The sequence below is a fragment of the Typopeltis vanoorti genome, chromosome 20 (genome assembly GCF_054136105.1).
Source record: "Typopeltis vanoorti isolate ZY-2024b chromosome 20, IOZ_Tvanoo_1.0, whole genome shotgun sequence".
In the NCBI taxonomy this organism is placed as follows: Eukaryota; Metazoa; Arthropoda; class Arachnida; order Uropygi; family Thelyphonidae; genus Typopeltis; species Typopeltis vanoorti.
In genome coordinates, this window is record NC_143568.1 from 60,684,992 (window position 1) to 60,708,536 (window position 23,545).

The 23,545-nt window shown below is 34.8% G+C and overlaps 1 protein-coding gene across 2 annotated transcripts in view; it reads right to left on the bottom strand.

The window, feature by feature from the left end:
- The window catches only part of LOC150095478 (carbohydrate sulfotransferase 1-like), a 73,432-nt gene that overhangs the window by 45,817 nt on the left and 4,070 nt on the right, over positions 1–23,545 (bottom strand). The window contains exon 1 of one of the 2 annotated variants that reach the window (XM_090410154.1): positions 8,676–9,066. The exons of the other annotated variant lie outside the window; for it this stretch is intronic. Coding sequence (XP_090266280.1) covers positions 8,676–8,839 — 164 coding nt within the window. The 5' untranslated portion in view covers positions 8,840–9,066. Of the gene's footprint in view, positions 1–8,675; positions 9,067–23,545 lie in introns of those variants that run through there. 2 annotated transcript variants of the gene reach the window in all.

Sequence of the window (23,545 nt, forward strand, 5' to 3'; positions counted from 1 at the left end):
TGGTAAATATTTCATACCGAATGGATCCTTTGCGAAGACTTTCATACACGAAGGATAAATCCATATTTTTGCCACCGGAATGCATTCCGACATGGAACAAAAATCTAAAGTTCAACTGTCAGCATAAATCCACACCGCTTCTAGCATGGACTCTTCGATATTGATCGGCTGCCTTGAAACAAGTTTCGCCTATGGCGCGTGCTGCACTTTCCTCAGTATTCTATTTACGGAAACTTTAATAAGCAGGCCAGCATTGTTACTAAATATTTGGATAATTCACTGATGTACTAAAGGTTTTTAACAAAAGACAGATTAAGCGTGCTGGAATAAGTAGCCAATTTAGTACTGCGAAACCACCATTAAATTCGGAGCTGTCGTTTATTGCATGTGTCTGTTTTATGAGTCCCTCTAGATTAGAGATAAATTTTGCAATCTCAATTTTCTGATTGGATTTTTTTCAGTTAGATTCGCGTATTTTAAACTAGAGTGTCACCTTCATGCTCGTGATATGAGTTGCATTTGTATTAGCATCAATTAGATTAATTCAAGAAAAAACTCGTTTAGTAGACTCAATATCACATGCACATTTCTTGAAATATTTAATTGTAAATCGTACTCATTATTATAGCATCCAAACACGTGACCATCATTTCTTCGGCTGATGAGTTTTTTTAGAGAAAATGAACTGAGGTGGGTATTGTGTTTATAAAATGATTGGTCTAAAGGTTGGCTTGTTTACTGACGAACATTTCCTTCCCCAACTCTGAAAAAAACTCCGAACACCGAAAGTCAGTATCATATTCCAAAACTTCGTTTCAATGTCTTGATAATTATCACTAAAAAAAGCGCAAAGACGTCGTATTTTTGAAAACACTACATTGTTTGAAGGTCTTTCTTCTTCTTAACTAGTAAGCAGCATAAAATATTAATTTCATAGTGCCATCAGATGACGAAGACTACCACCACCTTATTTATATTCACAATAGAAAATACTATGTGAAAAAAAATGTTTTTCATTAAGAAAAAAATTGAAAATTGGAGAAACTGTAAACTCATCCACAAATAAAGATAATTTTTTTTTTTTTTTTTTGATACACAAGGTGACTATTTTTGTTTTCATGTTGATACAAGAATTTCTCCAGAATAGCAATGAATAGAAGCACGAACTGTAATCATCGCTATTGCAATGCATTAAATGACCGTCGGTGTCTCCCTGCTGCTACAGAAATTAACTTATTCCGACGCCCCGTTGCGCTCGACTTCCAAATGCTGAACACCTTGACCCATGGGATGCAACAACGAAACAGAACTTGAAACTAGAATTAAGCTGGTTACGCCTAATAAAAAAAATAAAAAAAAAGGACGATTTTTTTTTAAACTAAAGACAAAATCATTGACCTTGCTATAGTTCTGACATGAGAGGGCATTAATACGTCATACATAAATTGATTCAACGTCTAGCAAAGAGGATTTTTTTTTTTTTCTACACGAGGTGATTTTTTCTTATGTTGTTTGCTTCCGGGGGGGGGATAGGACTTTGGTATCTTTTGGCGATTAATTCACAGCGTCATGAATAATGCAGCGAATAATAAAATTTAAATGCTCAACACCATTACAGTATTCATCGGCATTAAACGGTTATCAAGATTTGATATTTTTTCCATTTGACGAGCGAAAGAAAAATACATGGTAATTAGACCATTTTATAAGAAAATATACAGTTGATTATTGAAAAAATTAATAACTCATCTTGTATTATAAGAGTATAAATGTGTGACTAAGAGAGCAAATGAAAAAGTATGAAACTGTTGCTAGACTCAAAATAGGCAAGCTTGCGTTGTCATACGGTTATCCACAAAACGTTTCGTCAGTGGGAAACGTATTTTGAAGAATTACGTATGTTTTCCATTTAAGAGTTGGGTTATTATTACGCGACACCTCCAAGGGCTCATCAAGGGAGGGCACCTACTCTACAACTCTTCGGCTCCACCAACATCATCATCTACGCTACCACCACCTACTACCCGCTACCACCATTAGTATTTTCACAGACAATCACAAACATCCATGTCCACGGCGGGATTCGAACCCGCAGCTTCTTGAAGGGCGAATACGCTAACCAAGCCGTAATAAATAAATAAAAAGAGTTGAGTTATTGCGTTTACCTTTCTTTACAAACTAATGGATGATTCATCTTTCGTCTTCCTCGTATCAGCCTGATAGTGCAATGCAAACTAACATTTCTATTTTGAGTACCAACACTACCAAGTTTTCCTCCTTTCCATTTCCTCCTACCCTCTTATCTGGCTATGCCAAAATTCAGATAAATAATGTATTTATCTAATTTCAACACTCTTAATATTCTAACACCCTTAATATGACTTTACTCCAGGAGAAAGTTCATTCAGGGTGAAAAAACAAACTTAAGAAATATCTTGATAATTACCCTATGGTAGATTAATTTTTTTTTTTTTTTTGCTTGTGAACATCTTTACAAAACGAGATAACTCTGTAGGGGGGGGGGGGGTGAAGAAAATCGATCAGCACGTAGATGGAACCATACCCTATTTGCTATTCTACAAACCGATCCATGTGACACGAGATTCCACTCAATATCCAAGAAGAGTAGCATATATACTTTTTTCGTCCATTTTTCGTTTAAAAAATTGTCTTAATTCCCCAGAATAGGTAGAATTCCTTAGCTCTAACTTTCTGGAAATTATTGGGTTTGCACCTTCGTCACTAAATGATGTGCGATATGGGCGAAAGCGACATTAGGATACGCCAAATCACTTCCGCATCTGCCCCTCATCCTAAGTAGTATTATGTGAACTCCTGAGTTCTACGTTCCCCGAAGGGGGAAAAAAAAGGGAAAGATTTTCCCCCTTACGGAGAAATCCAACTTAATAGCTCAGAATAGCTGAAAAATTAAGTTCCTCTAATGAGCGAATATAATCAAACGTTAAGGTTTCGTCTCCCCCCACCTCCCATCGTCATGACCTACCACCAGCTATGCGCGCGTGGATATTTGTATTTAAATTTTTCCATTTTTGATTTTCTCATATTTTTGCGCTTGTATTTAAATCCAAATTCTAATAACTTAAGGTAATAACTATTTTACTTTTATTCCAATTTCTAATATTTTAAAGTTGTTGACATTTAAGGTCTTCCTCTGTCTTGCAACATTTTTTCGCACTCTTCTGGTGACATAATTAAGCAACACATTTTGTTTGTATTTTGCCTGTACTGATCGTTAAGAGAAAACCGATCCTCTTGTGCTATTAAGACTACGTCCACAAATTTTGGTAGCTTGATTCTTCTCATCCGACATCAGTTTTACTACGGCATTAATTCTTAATCTTCTCTCGTACTTAAATCTGATGGAAATGGACGCCTCTGTGATTTCAAAAAAAAAAAAAAAAAAAAATTAAAATCTCATAATAACAGATACAAACAATCGCTTGTGAATTTTACTTCATAAGCGATCGTTGAGCTAATTTTGGACTCCAAGATTCGCTACGTCATATAATTTTTCTACTTTCATTAATAACTAATCGTTTCTAATAACCCTGCCGATCTTTTAAAATTTCATTCCAAACCCTAAAAGAATTAAACTAAGAGCTTATTGAAGGTTTAACGCATCAAAAAGAGTTGACACAACTCCGACATTGGTCACCGGCTGTGTTAGTTGTATCCAAGCAATAGCGACTCGACGGGAGAAAGCACATTGCGTTTTGAATTATTCAGAAACGCCATCGAAGAGAATTTGACCTTCCGTTTATTTCTGGTATTGGGCAATTTATGGATAAATGTTGCTTTGCAAAGGCAAAACCAATGAGCAGAAGAAAATGATTTAATATCTGCAGTGACAAACTGACCACATTTAATAATGTAGGTTTCGCTTTATTATCTATTTTATTTATTTTTTAAATAAATACTTCAAGATATCAAAAGATCGCTGGTAATATCGCTGCTTTCCCAGTTATATTTTAGATCCGTGATTTGCTTTTTATCATATTCAAAGAAGAAATCAAAGTATCTGCAATGCATTATTATATTTAGCACAGAAAGTCCACTTCTAAATATTCTGGTTTTGAATATTTAATTCGCAATACACAAGGTTTTGTGCGACTGCGGATTTTTCTTTTTCCAAGATAAAGCCATGTATGTCCCGCCTCCATCTCTTGATTGCAGGCAAAATAATGACCTTTCACAGTAGATCCGTGGCCAATCTGTAATTAGTTTGCTGTTTCAGCGATAGTCAATGCTGCCGTTGTCAATTATAAGTTCTTGGGTTTTGCAATTGTCTTTAGATGTTCCTTCTCTCTGATCATTGTTCGTTACTAAACACTTGTTCAACCATTTAAGCAGATGTGAAACCACTTGTATACATTTCGCTGAAGTCAAACGCTATCGCCACGCAAGTATTCGCTAAATTGCTGCACGTATGTTTTCGGTTGGCAACTTGTTGAACATTGTTCTTTAAATCATACAATTAGCGACCCGTAGGTAGGCTCACTCGAATAACTCAAAAGACAAGATATGTGACCTGCGCACTCAGAGAGATATCTGAGATAGGAATATAAACAGTGTTTCAAATAACGAAACATGTAGACCAATTAATTTTAGTGCTTCATTGCATGAATCAATTTATAGGCAGCGATAGCAATGATTCTAAGGGCAACACTGAGTGTTCAATTTGTTATGCTTGCGCATTTTTTTTTTTTCCCCATTTCTATTAGGAAAACTCCACCGCTAAAACATAGCAGCTTTTCGTTAGTGTTAACAACTGTTCAACAAGTTTGACGCCGGTTCTCATACTGCTTGATTTCATTTTTTCGGTAAATGTAGTAAATTGCGAGCGACAGTTTCATTTTAAAAGAAAAAGACTGCTGTTTCGACAGTTTTGCTCTCAAGAAATTCTCAGCTAAAGACCGGATAAACATCAGTTTCTTCTCTCCTTCCACAAATTAACCAGCTGTTTCCATCGATCACTTCCTGAAATTCTACTAAACCGTGACCCACTATCTAAATCGAAAATCGTTACGTGCGTTTAGCTCATATTCTGGTGAAGAAAAGGGAAAAATGTAGCATAATTGCTTTTATTCAATATGTCCATAGAACATGTTGGAGAAAGATTTTGATTAATTGTTTATTTTTAATGAAATCATCGACTCAATTAATCGCTACAACCAGTGAAGTAGCGAAAATTATTCGGAAACTCCGCAAGTACTATGTTCGGATCCTCCAAGATAATCATTAGGAAGATAATGTTAATTCATTAGCGAACTTATATTTTGAAAATATCAAAGTACAAAAATAACACGTGGACAAGTATTTCTTGCAGTCATCTAATTATACTTGAAATTATACGTCATCAACTAGAAAAATATATATAATTAAAGGAACGATACTTCTTACGTGCACGAACGCCTGATATTTGTAAACTGGCATCCTTCTCTTCCATTACTTTGTACAGTAAATCGAAACAAATTTATTTCAGCGACATTTATGCAATACTGTCACTCTTAAGATTTCCTCTCCTAGTATCTCCACATTGTGAGGACACCTTCCATGCCACTAGTCAAAATAACTTGTCAACTTCCTGTTATTTAATATAAAACAAACGGTACGCATGATGAAATTCATATTTTATTTTAGAGTTAAAAGAAACAAAAACTTCATAAATTTTATTTATGAAGCATACGTGAGTGAAAAGGGTCCCCCTCCCATACACACACAAGACTGTCAGCAGGCTGTTTACAGAACTGAATTTTAAGAAGCCAAAAACTACTTGCTACTTGTTTTTGTTTTAAAAAAAAAAACACTCGTTTTAGCAATACTTTCTCGACTGCGCGGTTAGCCGCTTCGTAACCATTTGCCTGGGAAGGGAGCGTCTCCTGCGTTTGATTTCCGTCGCTGACGGGAGGCGCTTAGGATCTTTCTCAGACATAGCCAAGTTACACGGTCTTGGGCGTGGACCTGAGGGTTTTTCTCCCCAGTTTATTTGCGATTTTTCCTCCCGCAAACAGGCAAATCGGCCCCGTGAACACACGCTTCTATAGACATAGGATACCTCCAGGAATAAGGAGTAATCGACCTATTCCGTAGAATTTCGGTTCCGAATGCCTACACGGTAACATGTGTAGGTCTACGCGTGAACGTAAATCAGAAAGATACTTTCTCACAACTGAAAATCTCACAAAAATCAGGGTCAAAATTATTCTATTTCAATCTAAATTTTATTGCTGTTCAACAGCGACTTAAAAACACTTGTCGATTTACTGTCATCTTTCTTTCTCACATGTTAAGTTTGCTTGCTTCAACTCTTAATAAAATAAACGCCTTGGCTCAAACAGCAAATGCATTTTACTTAAGTCAAGGCTACTGATTTTACTGTATTAGAAAAAATCGAAATTGCTTTGAAATAATTGCAGTCTTAAGATCAAGTAGTCTTGTTTTCGTATGTTAACAATATGGATAATTGACAATCTCGGAAATGTAATCGGTAGAGGTTTTTTTTTTTTTTTTTTTGAATATTTAATTATTATAAATGAAATAATAATTAAATTTACCGGAATGATAAAAAAATTTACCGGAATGTATTCTGTTGAAGTATGATTGATCGTAATACACTGTAAACAACCAAACTCAAATAACCTCAATCATTTCGCATTCTTGAATTTCCTGAATGACTCAAACGACCTCTACTGTTTTTTGTTTTTTTTTTCAGCTTTAACTTGTGAAAAAAAAATAAATTTAATTTATTAGACGTTTTTCTTTAGTAATTTACGCCAATGATTAATTAAAGTTTGAAATATCCTAACACTTCTGTATTACTCGATTTTCCCGACTAATAAAATTCAATATTCAATTAAAGCACTTACCAAATGACATCTTTTCATTACGTTAACTGGAGTGAAGTCAGATGGAATGAAAATAGTAAATATTATCGTTTGTTAATATTATCCTCTTGATAATTAAGATGAAAAAAGACGGTAAGTTTGAATAAAACATATTTGCATATAGACTTATCAACATTGGAAATCGTGACTTGGAATTTATCAGCTGTTTCTGGCAAATTTCATACTTTCTGGGATAAATTATGAGTTGTAAAATTCCAAAGCCTATTATAAACAAAACTTCTAAACGTAAATAGAATTTTTGTTAGCAATAATTTAGAAAACGAGTATTGGTTCTGATCTTTGTGATATTGATCTGCACCTGTTGAGCCCAATACTAACCATACATAAGCATCTACACCAAAGATTATTAAACAGGACTTTATATCAATAGGAATTTATTTTATTTAATAAAAGTATTGGGCAATACTTGCATTTGGCGAACAACATTTGCCATGGGACACTCATGCGCCTTTCTATTAAGACATGAGTTTGAATCCAGTCTAGAATTCGCGAACGTTTAAGGATTTTCCAACTCAAGGCAAGTTATTGATCTCACGATAATGGGATTCTCTATCCGCTATTTAAACTGATTTTTACTTCCGCAAAATAGATCAGTCGGTGAGCATATCCAATTCGTTGGCCTCATGCTTTCTCTGTTCCATCCACAGTTTAACACTTCTAAAATCCTATTCGCTCCTAAGCGAAACTGATTTCCGACAAGACAGCATATTCCTCTAACTTTGAACTACAAGTAATCGGCTTTCGGTTCTTTTACTCCTACAGGCGGATACTTGACAGAAGGCTTCAGAACTGAGCTTAACATTTTGCAGAACTAAGAGATGTAAGTAAAGTAATTGCTCAGTGTGAACTTAAGACAATCTCAACTTTGAGTAATGGTCTCTTGGCTATCACACCTGCTTCGATCAAAGCAAAACCCTCTCTAGAGATGGTTTATTCATTATATTTCTTTAACCCATCCATCTCCTTATTAAGGATCAAAGCAGATAGCCAGCACACTACTCTTCTGCTGCATCCAAAGGGCGAGTATTTATGCTTGTAGATCTGCGATTTCACGGAGATGGTTTGTCTGTTTTGAGGGACGAACCTCTCCCCCTACACCACCATATGAGACCAGCTAACTCATCATTTGATCGAAAAGATTCTCACATGATAGGCGGGATTTAAACCCAGGTCTTTCCAACCAATGGGATTTCCTAAACCGACAGATGTTTAGAAGACATTACAAAATTTATTAGTTCATTACAAAATTATATTTCAAGATTATAATGCTGAACGTTATTGACTTAACTTAAAAAATAAACAGAAACTAAACATTAGTAATCTTTTATCATTCAATTTTCTCGTGATAAAAAGTGTTTAATTTCTATTATAGGTGTAGATTTCTGGTTTTCATATAATTTTCAGCTAATTAAAATAAAGCTCGAGAAAAGTTTAATTACATTTTCTCGATAACATACTAATTTCAAACTAAGTTTGAACATTATTATTCTACTTAATACTTTTAAATGAATCTGGAGAAATTTCCAGGATTGCTATTACTATGGAAATGTGATAATTTTCTCTAGCACTCTAAACTGCAAAACCCGACGGGTATTGGCAATTTATTACCAATTTAAATTCATTAAAATATCCTTAAATCAGTGTAATCTCCAAGTTTGAGATATTTTATTTCACATCAGTAATAAGAACCCGTTTCTCTTCTTTCGGGACATGATTTATTAACTTTTGTGATAACTAAGATAAACTTACATGTTTAAGTTTGTATCTCCAGCATTTTTCTCGTACCATGAAACTGCCTTATACTCTTTATTAATTCTGGAACAGTAAGTACTTGGATGTTCCCTATTTCTTCCAATTATCTTATTACCAAACGTCTTAATCAACTTCATTTTAATCGAGTACAGAATTGTCATAGATCAACCTAACACGGAATTGTGGAACAGCTGTGTATTAACGATATAAACTGGTTGGCAACATTTCAAAGCTACCTAATCCATGGACGTGAAATAACACACACACTTCGATATATTTCTCGATATTTCAGCAAATCCTAGATGTAAAGAACGAAAATACGTTCAAACACTGGTCTTACTTCTCTTAAGAAATTACTTTCCTGTAGAAATAGCTATAGTAATCAGTAGTGGCGGGTCAAGGGCTAGTTGACACTATTTATTGGAAGCCTGAAGTGGCAAAACACAAGTAATGACGTCACACCGAACGATAAAACTAGTGTAAAGACTTATTAAAACTCCATTCCTAAACTCATACTTTGTTTCTTGGTGATAGACGTATTTGTATTCTGTATGAGATATACGGCCGACCCGCACCCTTTCCTATAGAGTTCACACCTACATATTCACCCCTTTATCACTTTATGTAAAGTGGTCTTTCCTGTTTTTCACAGGATGTTTCTGGCGACATTTGCTGATAGCGTTTTTATTTGTCATGCTTATCTAGCCTACACTTATCTAATTCAAGATTTGAGAATGTAATGAGTTAGAATATTTAAGGACCAAGCTCAGGAAAATTGTATTTTCTTGAGCTTGGTCAGAATATAAAATTAGTTCGTACATCTACTACTGAATCTAGTTTTGAATCTGTATTTAGGGAACAGCACTGTTACTACGTATTTTTAAAACAGAACAATAATCATTTCGGGAGGATGGGAGACAAAATCGTACTCAGAAATTTTCAAATTGATGTAACACAAGTAATAAGACTTTGTTGTTGTTGCGATTCGAGTGCTCTCGAAGTACCCTGACATACGGAAATGGAATTATTCTGATCTTGTTCTCTGCATTTCCTGAAGTGGCATTCATGGTTTGGATCGTTTAAATTGCTACTCTGAATTATAATATCTGACTTACTAGCGCAAACCTAGGTTTGCGTTTCGGAATGGAGTTTTATTATTTAGTCTTTACACTAATTTTATCGTTCGGTGTGACATCATTATTTGGGCTTTGTCACTTCAGACTTCCAATAAATAGTGTGTGGTCTCCAACTAACATTAAAAATTGAAGTGCAAAATATCTATTGCCTGAGCATTATTTTTAATACTAAAACCTTATAGTGAAATGAAAAAAACATCAAATGTTAACATTGCTTTTCAATTTAAACGTTTTGGGATTAATTCAGTTCATAATAGTTCACCGAATCATTTGTCAGTTTATTTCTTAGCCACTCTAACGCAGAGGTCTTCAATGGCGGGCTGCATCATGACGTATTTATTTGCTTGGAAGAAAACTGAGGACACTTTCTGTTGTGTATTTAACAATAAAAATCACAAAGCCATGCTAGGTCAAAGTGCTCAAAAGGTACATGGGGAAGAATGGCTATAGTACGTGTAAACATCGTGAAAGAACAACCAAAGTATCTGTAATATCGTACACACTTGTAAACAGTCACATTAGGACAGTCTTTCCCAGAAAGTAAAGAAAAATATAGCAAACAATTACTATAATATCTGATGTACAGGGAGAGCTATTTTCATGCACTGGAAAGTCGAACTATCGTATTTTCAGGTCTGATAATAGTTGATACCTTTGGTGATTGGTTCACTAGTCAAGACTGAAATAAAAGAAATTGTTTACGTGATATTTCATCTTCATGATGGAAGGTCGTTTTCTTTCTGAACATTTGGTGGATACATCGAGGTTTTATGAAAGAACAGTTTGAGTTCTTTTCTTCAAACTCAATATTCAACATATCTGACATTTGCGACAAAAAAAAAGTAAATATCAAATTCCTCAAGATCTAGTATCGAATATGAATGGTTTTGAAAAGTTTTGCTTAACACTCCAATTATAATAAACAATTCTGAATATCAGAATTTTCTTTCCATCAAGTTCAACTCTTGCTTTTTGTTCATATGCTGCTAAAGAATGGCGTCATCTGACACGCCCGTATCGGATGATTTTTACACAGAAATTGAACTAGAACTAAACCTTCACGGCCGGGCGGCCATAGAATTGCTATACACGAGGAGTTAGACTGAAAGCGCATTAAGTTAATTAGCTAACTAATTTTCTTTCATATTTATGTGCCGATATACTGATCTTTGTGAATATAGCTTATTGCAGGCACATGACACTGTTCTGAACACTGCGTAGTAGTTCAAAGACAATAAAAAGCAGGAGAGTTGCCCTACATTGCTTTTGGGTGTCGTCTACTTTTTTCAGTAAGCTATTGTTTGCATATCAAAGCTAAATAGCGCGTTATTTCTGACACTGTTGTGTATGTTTTCAGAACATTTTTTTTTTTCGGGAATAAATCTTCATATAACAGCGGCGAACTCAGCTTTCGCTTAAATTCGGAACTTTTTTTTATTCACCGGACACGAACCCGAAACATTTTTCTGTTTTGTAACTTTTCTAACTTTACAGTAATTATGCCAACATTATTGTTGTGTTATTATTCAACACAATAATAACAGTTTTGAATGTTTATACGAAGTCAATATCAACAAGTCGCCTGATTACGAACGATATGTTAGAAATATTATATTAATTTGTAATTTTGTATTTGTATTTAATGTCTGGCGGTGTGGAAGAGAAGACCTGATGGCTTTAACTCCACCAGAATAAATAAATAAATTAAACTTCAAACAAGAACAAAAAAAAATGTTACGACAATCTAGCAATAGCCTCACATTTATGATCCTTACTTTAAGGGCCCCGGGGCTTATTCGTTTAGAATTAAACCGCTGTATATAGAGGATAACAATCAGCATTCACAAAATGTTATAAACCTATGGCAAATTATCGGTGAAGAACTAAGGGTTGAATATTTCGGTAACTCTACTTGTGAGACGAACAAACGTAGTAGTTTTAGCCAATTCAGATCTACAATAATTAACGATCCATTGGGGAAAAAAAAAACGACCAGTTAAAGATGGTCAAACATATATGAAACATTGGAATTAGAACAGCGAAATGCAAGGAATCTTTACAAAGGAAAATATTAAGACATTTGTGAAGATCTCAAGGACTTTGCGTGATTCTGGAAGGCAATGCAATAACATGAAAATAGCACGTTCTTGTTAAATGAAACTTCACAACCTGTAGTCATCACTGGGTTGGAATAAATTTGAACACTAGAATGAATATCTCGTAGATGTGGACAAATAGTTTTTGAAAAGGGAAGAATGTTATGAAAACTATGACTGACAATTTTTATGAAATTTGATGCTGGCAAAGGGCTATTTTTAAAGCACAAGAAAATCCTGCATAAGGATGAAAAAAAAAAAAATATATATATATATATATATATACACACACACACACATATACATACTCAGAATGCATTGCTGGGGTTTTCAGCAGAAACATAAGATGAGACTTTGCTTTGCGACTCTGGCCGTCATCCACTCTAGTATATTGATTGGAAATGGAGGACATTAACAAAGTTCTCTGACTGACTTGTAGAAGAAGTGTGCACACCGTAGTGTTCTCGCTTTAGTGAGGCGCCAATAAATCGGAGAAACGCTTCCTGGAGGGGGATAGTATTTAAAAAGTTCATACGCGGTTAAAATTTGTAATCATTATTTAGTATTTTTGAAACTAACGGTGTTTGGGAAGTGTTAGAATCGGAGAATTGGGTAGACTGGGATTGCAGCCTAAGAAACTAAGACTGGCACGTTTTAATCTGCGTCTGTGTTGACTGCCATGTTTGTTAGAGCTTTCTTTTCTTTGGATATTCAGTTAATCTCATCGGATTATGGAGTTTTGTGAACAATGTTCGAATTGAATTAGTCTCATTAATTCAATTCGATACAGCTCAAATTCATTTTGATGGGTTGATATAAAATTAAATTTTACCTGTTTTTTCCAGACATTTCGAAGCATTACACACGTCCCTGATTCAATTTATTACACTGCATCCTGAAGAACCAAAAATAGTGTAGATCAATGAGAATGGAATATTCTGAGCACATGAAGAGACAGTCCTATTTTAGTTTGCAACGCCGATTCGAATCTTTAGGGCCATAAAAGTATGGTTGACGAAGATAACGATTCCGATATAGTAGACTGCCAGGTTCAAAATAGTTCCAAAAGCTGTAAAAATTGCTAAAATTTAATCCATAACTTAGTTAAATGGAGGATTAAAAATATATGTACGTCTAGTTATATAGCCACAAGGAACTGGACCAAGGCAATAACAATTCTTACACTTCTAAGAATTGTGTATAGTCGACTGGCCGTTTCCATGGTAACCGGATAAAATGCGAATCGTCGATTGCAAGATCTCACCAAGCGGAAAAATAATATCATTTATTAAATAACATAACACGCTACGATGGTGCTCGGAACCTGCTTTTCTGTTATGAAAGTTTCCCTTAGCGACTCTGGTACTAAGGCTATCTCCATTAGCAAAGTAAACTTAGCGTATGTGGGAGTACAGGAATCTACTAATTCTTGTAACAAGTGGCGTGTGCTACAGGTCATGTATATGTGGCGTGATGCAACATTTTAGTTATTTGAAGGACCTTCGCTGTTAATTAAATACGCAGTCTCTTCTACTGGTCATGGAATAAACATATGTTTACCTCCCCCCCCCATATAACACGATGTTACGCGATTAATGCTAATTGTTACAAATTTCCTCAAATGTCGGGAAGCTGCAGAGATAAGATGGTTTTATATATTCCGCTGTTAGTGCAGAAATGGTCTTTTGATAGAAACGTGTCATATTTCTTGTGTTCCTCACTGCATAATATCAGCTAACAGTAGACGATTGTTTGTTTTCAGAACTGTTTTATGATTTGATTTTTCCACTGTAAATACTCTACAAGGAAACAAACAAACAAACCTAACAATCAGTTATAAGTTAAACCAGGGCTATCCAAAGCACTGCCCACGGGCCGCATGCGGCCCGATTTTGTGCTACCCGCCTGTGGGTTTTGATTTTCACGAGCGGAAAAAAAATAAAATAACAATTTGAATCGAATGCGTACTAGATATTTTAATTCATCACTAATCGATAATCGCGATGTTGTTAATTTTATATGGTGTGTTTACATCACTATATACCCACGTGTTTTTCAAATATTAGATGTGTCAAATTAGCGTTCTTATACTGTTTTTTCAAACGCGCATGCTCTGGCCGCTCACGGGGAACGTGAGCGTGCGATTAGTGTTGTTCGTTTATTCAGCTATCGAGGTTGTGTCGCAGTTGCTCACCAAATTACTAGATACGCATTGTGATGTGGCCTTCTGATAAATCTTTTTTTTTTAATTTTTTTTTTATAATGTGGCCCTCGGATCACCAAAGGTTGGACAGCCCTGAGTTAAACCATAATAACTTAAGTCCGTACTTTGCACGAAATATTGTGGCAGATATTTCAACAATCATAACTAAAATGGTGTGTTCGCACCACATATCACCTAAAATATATATATATGAGTACGAAATACAATTACGATGTATTCTTAGGAAAGCATAGAAAAACTGGATTGTTAACTAAAGAATTTTTGACAACGAAATGATCCTAAAACCTTTGTTATATTTGAAAAGAAATTACTTTGTAGATGGGAAAGAAGACCAAGGATACTATTACAGTATAAAGTTTGAATCTAGTCCTATCAACTATAGGGGATAGATTTAATCGTTCGATGAGGTCTGTTCTAAAGGAAGAGCATTGATGAAGAGAGAGAGAGATTAAGGCTAATCACAGTGAATTAAAGATTTCAGTTTGTAGGATTTGATGCGACTATGTTCTCGGGTAGCTGAACTACCATAATTTCTTCACGGTGTTAAGCTTCTCTTATGGATATGAGATTTGAGTCATCTTTCTTATACAATTGTTTAAATTAAAATAATCTAAACTATTGTTAACTGCTATAAAAATTAGAGGAACCGTTCAGTTTTTTTTTTTCCCCTTGCTTCAAAAGGGAGAAACATTCACTATAGGCTCATGTTTCAGTTTTCATTTTTTACTATGTACGTAGCCTAGAAACACGCTAGTTGATTGACGTTTCCTTCATACAAGTTTTATCCAACGGTCAGTGAGCGCCATCTACTTCAAATGTCAGCATCCAGTGAGCTGTAATACCTCTGCTTCACACACACACACACGTGTTTCAATGACGTTCGGCGATAACTGGATATATATGTTTCATAAAAGGTAGATGAAGTCACTTTTTATTTTTCAAAAAAAAAATCAACAAGAGGTTCCACAGAAAAATTATCCAAGTGCGTTTTACCATACAATAGTACTGCTTTGTAGTATGTGGATACTGCGATATTAGTGCCCTCTAAAGAGGTGTAGTTCGCGCATTTGGTGACATTTCTAAATGCAACCACCGTCATTGAAAGCAGTTAATATACTGTGTGAATGTATACTTGAGTGAAAACATTAATCTAAGAATAATTTAAGAAGAAACAGATGGCAACCGGAAACGGCTTACTGTAGAAATACTGTTGCAAAAGATATGACACGCTACTGAGGATTACAGTAGTTCCCGGCGTATCAGCTTCGAGATTACTGAAAACAGGTCGAGAGTTGCATGATTAGGATATTTGTAACAGTGTGGTTGTTTAGAAATTGCTTCACAACCAAGGCTATGAGGCCAGTTTGCCTGTTTTGTGGATTAACTCGGTGTATGACTTTTGGCAGTAAGAGGTCCACTGTGTAATCAGTCTTCCATTACAGCAAATTATATAAGGCTATGGTCTTTCACTCAAAATTCTTGATTAAGAAACGGGATAGAACCAGCATGGATCAAGCTTATTGTAGATCTGTTGTGATCTTACACGATCATACTCGATCTTCATTTTCATCTTGCTGCCTTCTGGTCGAGAAACATCACAAATATTAGTGATTCATACGACGAAGTATAACTCTGACGACTGATATTGTTAACGAAGCGATGAAGTCTTCCCGGATGATTACGCCTATGATCATCGATTAAACACGATTAGAATGGAATAAGGGTTTGAGGTTATGTTGTGAGTAGTGGATGTAATTTAGCACTAGTATAAAATTGGCGATTTTTATTTTTCTATTCTGTTTTTTTTTTTCCCCTTAGAAAATTAGTTTTATTAGTATATTAGAGTAGATTTTCGTGTTTGTAGAGTATTTAGTGTCTTATAAGATATTTCTATTGCGTTTAGAGAAACACAAATGGAGCACAAAGCACAGAATCAGATAAGTTAGCGCGTAATAATAAAAATCTGCTAAGTAAAGTTGATTATAAAAAGAAAGATGTTATTTGATACCATATAACATCCTCTATCATAAAACATGCCATTGATGAGCGGGTTATAACGTCAAGTTTTCCCGGAGCTAAAATTAAAAATATAAAGTAAGCAATTCAAAAATAGAAAAGAAAAGTAAAAGAGATCGTAACTGTAGTAGGTACTAGCGACTTAACTAACGATAAGTTCAGTACGAGAGGGGACATGAAAGGGTTGTTGGAAGGTGCGAGAGTGAAGAGTGGGAAAGTGAAAATAATGAGTATATTACCTCGTTATGATAAATATGAATTACGAAGATGGGCTATGATGGCAAACGATTCGATGGGTAGGGTATGTAGAAGGAATGGATGCGAGTTTATGGATGTGTGGAGTGAGTTTGAGGGAAGATTGGATTTGTATAAGAGGAAGACGGCCTACACCTGAATGCGTTTGTTATCGGGAGTCTTGAAAAAATATTAACTGATATAAGACCTGATACAGAGATGCGGAAAACTGAATACTGATGGGAGGAATCGTGAGAATCTGCGTGTAAGAGCGACAATGTTGATGGCAATGGTTATTATTATGGAAATGATTATGAAGAGAACGATTCTGTGTTCCTCCGGTTCGGACCCATCAAACGTGTGCAAAGAATACTACATGTATAAGGAACTAGATAAGAACAGAGATCTGCAAATTTTTGAACTCTGTCATGTAGACCACAGAAACAAAAGAGCATACACTTCGTATTATGTCTGTACACGAATGCTAAGCGTATCGGAAACAAGAGTAGAGTTTGTTGCTCTGGTTAACATATTGAGATTTCATATCGTAGGCATTAGCGAGACTTGGCTATCAGAAGCAGACATTAACTGGTATCGAGTGCAAAGGGTATAATATTTTTAGGAAGAATAGGAGAGGAGGGGGGCTTGCTACTAATGATAACACATGACTTGAATCAGTTAGAACTGAGACCTATGACTGCAATACTAGCAACAATTCTTCATGTGGCAGTGAGGTGGAATCTAACAAGATTAAATACATAGTAGGGTGTTGTTACAGATCTAATGGATCGGTTGATAGTACCGAAGAAAGGCATCGCCAAATAAATACGCGAGTTCGAAAAGAGTAATCATAATGGGGAACTTTAATTATCCGAACATTGATTGGGTAGCTAAGAAATCGCATGAGAAAAAATGAAACTGAATTTATTGAGCTGTTGCGAGACAACCTCCTCGAGCAGCATGTGACAGAAGGAACTCGGGGTGAAAGTGTTAGATTTGATTATAGTGTCAGAGGGCGTTTCAGTTAAAGGCGTAACTATTCTGCCTCCGGTTGGTGACAGTGACCATCTGGTACTCATTTGGGAAGTGGCTAAGTTTATGAATGTTCCATTCAGAAAAGGTTACATGCTGAATTACAAAACAGGAAAATATGACCAGCTGAGAAGTATACTGAGTTCAGTGGAATGGGATTGGTTGCTGGAAAGAACTGGAAATTGAAAGAGTATCGACAGTGCGTGGGAGGTGTTTAAAAATATTTAAATGATGCGATATTAGAATGTGTCCCGAGAGTTCGAAGAATAAATAGAGTAGGAGTCTAATGGATGTGTAATCTTATTAAGCAAGAGATTCGTAAGAAAACGATGATGTGGAAGGAATACCGTATGCATAAGGATGACGTCCGTTATGAAAATTATGAGCAGCAGACTAGAATAGTCGCAACTGTTCTACGGAAAGGAACGTCTGAGTATGAAAAGAAACTAGCTCTGCGAGCAAAAGATAACCCGCAAGAATTCTATCGATATGCTGCAAGTAAAAGAAAGAATGAAATGAAAAGAAAAGCAGAGCTATACTGAATGCAGATGGTATGCGGGTGACCAATGCAATCACTTCTGCATCGGTCACGCGCATACCATCTGCATTCAGTAGATGGTATGCGGGAAAGTGGGAAGTGGCTAAATTTGAGAATGAGACTAACTAAGAATGAGAGATACATTCATTACTAGTATGTGCTAAAATGCGATAAAACTTTAAAAAAAAATGCAAATATAATGCATGATGGTTTATTTATTTTCAGTTACAATCTAGAAATTATTGAACAAAGAAAAAACAACTAAACCAGTACATACTGATATCGGAGTTCGCGATATCTCTCAGATACAATTTACTATCAAACATCACTTTCGCATTGGACTATCATTCTCATTATCAGACTCGAGTAACAAAATCGCTGAATCTTTTCAACATCTGATGAATTATCCAATCGATATTTTTCCAGCCATTTTCAACGGTTAAAAAAAAAAAAAAAAAACCTAAACCAATACTATACTGACATCGGATATCGCGGTATCTCTCAGATACAATTTACTATGAAATATCACACACCTTTACATAACACGTGTTAAACCAAAACTGACCGCATAAACAGTGTGGAATATCACTCGTAATATATGCACGGCAAGCTACTCATGACATCCAAGCTATGCACTGGATGTGTGTAAGAATATTTATATTGAACAATTTGTATCCGTCAGATCAGCCGCGACCTCCGCAGGGTTAAGAATTCTACAATAGGAACCGATGGGATATTAGCACGAATGCTCAAAGTATGTTCAGCTGAACTGGCGGCTATTCCCTTGAGGTCTCTCTCTTAATAATAATAATAATAATAATAATAACAACAACAACAGTATAGCCAGTTTCACTTTTTGATGAGTTTTTTAAATGAAATAGAAAGCAAGTAGTAATAAAAGTTACTCTTCTCTTCATATTTTATCCTAGCAAAACTTGGGTTTGTGGATAAAATGATTTACAGTTATCAAATGAACGTTTTTTTTTTTTGTTTTTTTTTTTAACCTTGAAGAATTCTTGGTTATGAAGGAACATGGAACTTATGAAGTTCCATGTTCTGGGCACTACGGTCCTGACGTGAATCTTACTGAATATACTGAAATCGTATAAGGCCGAGACAACACTCCAAAAGATACATCTTTGGATAAATTGTGTTAAAGTATTTACAATTTAAACAAATTGTACTTAACATCGAACTTTGGATTAGAAGTATTTAAAGAGATTTTAAGAAACCTATTCAATAAGCAATACTTTCAGTTTCAGTAGACTTGATTAGTCTATCGTCTTCCAGGTATTAACATTATTAAATCGGGGTATTCTCAATTGAGGTGTGAAAAAAAGTGAAAATCATGTCTCAGGATGGTAAACCATCAAATTTTTGTTTAACTAACAACCTTATACGAAACGTTCTAAATGCCACAGAATAGACACACTACAGTTTGCATTCAAGGTTGATTGTCAACTGATCAAGTCTTGCTTTTATTGAGACAATTCAGAAATATAAACATAAGATTTGTTTAATTAAACATTTTAGACACCCGTGAGTCAGATATCTATTTACCACAGCCAAAATGAAATTAGCAATAAATTACAGAAATATACTGTTTATGTACGGATAAAATTAGCAATATGCTTTCATGTTATTATGATGTAGATTTATCTGTACTTCACACCCTACCATTTCATGTTAAAAAGCATGAGGGAAATAGGACCATTTCGGTAAGAATTAATTTATTCGTTTTGTTCAAGGCGTGTTTGCCAGTATTCATAAACTCCCAGCATGGCCTACTCGCAGGAAGCTCTTCTTATCAATTAAATCCCAGCTTCTTTTGTTGACATATCCGCTTCCTAAAAAACTGAAATGCATTAAAATCACAGAACCGAGATTCCGCCAAAGCCTCTCCATAAGAATTCTATCGTTTTTCAAAAAAAAGTAATTTCTAACATAAAAATATATATTTGGTTATCAGATTGAATGTTTTCCGACGATGGAAGAAACATCGGCAGTCAGCTGAGACTTTGTTAAAACAGTAGTGTGAATCATTACTTAAAAACATGAAAAACAAAATGAGAAGTTAATAAGTACTTATTTCTCTTTCGATGCATTATAAACTGCCGAGACTAGGTCCTTTTCCCGAATTCAAAACTGCTACAAAAAAAAAAGGTTTAAAAATTCCATGGAATATACTATTTTAATACATACGTTTGTATTTGTGTACTTTGGATTTACAGTTTTGAACCTCTTAATTAAAGATGGCAGACAATGTAGTACAAATTACTGAAGATTATAACATTAGATGAATAAAAATTTTTGAAATGAGCGTTAACATTAGAGCATAAAAGCGTTGATTCATGACGTCTAAATATTTAAACAAAAACCTCATGAGCTAAAAAGAACTGAACCTTAACCTTTGCGAAGCAATGATGTAGTTCTAAATGCTATAAAAAAAATTCTAAGTCATATGAAAATGAATAAAACCATAAAACTCGTTAAGAATGCCATCTTCCGGTCAAAGGCAAAACGACCACGAACAGTGTAGGAGATACGTTACTCCTCTAACAAAGCTTCTTAGCTACCTATTGCGCAAGTCATGCTATTATTACGAATTATTTATAACAAAGAGCCTCTGTAGGGCAGACAGAAGAACGACACGTGACATTTGAATAGAAATACCTAGCTTCAAATTGTCTAGGACGCGAAAAGCATATAAGGGCTTTTTAACTATGAAAACTAGGAATCCCCGATTTCTTTTCGCACAGAAGTGGAAGAATAACAATAAGGATTATGGAGATAGGATTAATCATCCTGTAGTAATCAAAATGGCGTTTTACTAGGTCTAAAAATTAACATGGACTTTTATCCGAATTTCAAAAGGAAGAAGTCTATAATTATAATACACACTGTATGATTGAGATTAGCTCACGTAGATGTAATACAGGTTGTCAAGGAGAAATGTAAATAATAATAAAAATATTTCATTCAAAGCCATTCTTGACGAGAGAAATGCGTTTCATGCAGTATGAGACCACCGCTAAATAATCTTTTTATATTTCTCTCTAGCGCGCGCTCATAGAAAAGTAATATAAAGCTGTTTATTGTGTGGTTTTAAAACAAGTTTTTATAGTTCCGAAAAACAGTTTAAATAAGGTATATTCCGATTCAGAACCTGCTGTTTTATGACTAGTTGGAGTTTATCCATGGAGGAATTTGATATCTGTATAAGATTCAATGAATGAATTAGATGACCAATGAAAATTGTTACGTAAAGTGACAATATTAATGCAGACAAATAAAAGATGCAATTATGTGGCTGAAATATGCGTTTGAAGTTTACCATATTTTCATATATTGTTAACTTTAAAAAAAAAACCATGATTATAATGTTGCGCACACCATAGGGGATATTATTAGTATAAATAAATAGATTTTTTAGTCGGAAAGATAGTGTTCGCTTTGTTATTGGTGTCAATCGATGTGAACAACTTTGTAGAACTTAAGCCAAACTTGATTCTGTCTACAATTTATGGAACCCGATTAATAAATCTTGTTAACAGTCACAATTAAATGTGCTGTCAAAAGCCATTCGTGTTAATCACTAAACTAGGAGATCGATCTTTATCTTGACACTCTCAAATGTACACTTTCCAAGTGACATTAGCGATTATATGAATAAAACAAACATTTCAAAATTAATACCGCAAGATGCTAATTCAGAAGATTAGTTGTTTCAGAAGTTTTTAATTGAAAACGTTTTTCTTTAGGCATAAATTTTCTGAATTAACCTGCAGACTGATGGTAAAGATTAAAACATCTTTAATTAATCCCAAGGTAAAAATATATTGCGCTGATATTCTTAAGTCATTAATGATAAATTACTGTAGCGTTAAACACCAGGGCTGGAAATGGGGAGATTAATTTTAAAAAAAATAAAAAAATTGAAGTCTATAATTACTTACAAATATTGTCAAAAAAGATGCGTATATAGATGGGATGTTGTGGATAGTAATTTGTTCCATCCGATTTAAATTGGGATAACCAAAATGTGAATTAAATTGAAGACGACCATCTGCCTGCTATGTTTAGTTTTAGATTTGTTCCGTTTTATCCAAGATAATCAATTTAGAAATTAAAACTAACACATTTCCACCGGACACAGGAAATGTTTGCCATTGAGATTAACCAAGTACATCCGTGCATGCCAAGGATGTAATGGGTTAAAAATAAAGAGTTTTTGAACCAATTTCTCGATGTTTTTGCAGGACACATCTGATGGATATCCCTGAATGAGAATGCAACGTGCGCATTACAACTGAAACATACAAAGAATGTCAAATACTTATGTAACATGGCTCATTCGTTAATTCTAAATGTAAAATACTAATTCACGTTTCTAGGTCAAAATAGCCACTTTTCTACACCAAAACTCACAGTTCACCGAAAAATGCTTTGTTACTATCAGTTCCTCTGTTAAGTAACGCTTAAAAGAAAATGAAAAGAGAAATTTACAAAATTTTGCGGCTTGATCTCAACTAATTTTTCGTTGACGCAGGCCGGGAAAATAGAATGCGTTATTATAGGCAACATGAAACTGGTCTTCAGTCGATTTTACTCCTTCGGCAGGAACATGAAACTGCAGTGACTGGATTTGGATAGAAAGCCAAAGTACTTCACATATGAATTAAAAATCACAAAGCTTAAAATATGAAGATCGTGAAGATTTACTTTCACAACTAGATTCACACAGTTATTATTGCCTCAATCGCTTTGTTAACGGTGTCATTTTTGTATAGATCTCAGAGGATCGCAAAAAACAAGTGAAATTCTATTAGAAATAATTTTTAACCAGTTTCCCGTACATTTTAAACCAAGAACGTAAATATGGCGTATATAAAAATACCAACATAAGCTCTACCTAAAGTGAAGGAATATTTGATCATAACCTGAGATGAAAGCAATTTGCGCGATAACACAGGATTTATGAAAGGTTATTGGTGTAGTAAACACGAACTATGCCCACATTCCAATAACCGCTTATTTCTTTGGACGAGATTGGGTGACAGTTGGGATGAAATAAGAAACACCAGAGGATTAAGGAATGTCAAAGCATTTTACCAAAAGATGGAGAAGTTTTGATGGGGGAAAAAATGCTTCTTTCATATTGATTTTGCTAGTATGTCAAAGAAATCACTTTAGTTCCAATTGTAAAATCGAAATTTCTGTAAGTTGCCTTCTCTCGTGATGAATTCAGCCTGGCATTTCAGTCTGTCTGTTACAGTGCAAGATGGTTTTGCACGTTTCAGTACAAGTTGGCGAAATTAAATATGAAGTAGTCAAGTCCACGAGGCGAGCGTTATGGCTGTCAGTTGCTATATTCACGTCTAGATTGTCCTCAGTGGAAGAACCCGAGTTTCCAGTAGGGGAGGGAGAAGAAGAAAAACTAACTTTCTTAGAGAAGACATATTTCTGTTTCTGAATTGAGTGTTTATATCCATCCTCTAAGCTTATTGGATACCTTATAAAATATTTATAATTATCTACGAACGTTTACTTGCAACGATTAAACTATTCAAATATGCACATAGTAATCACCA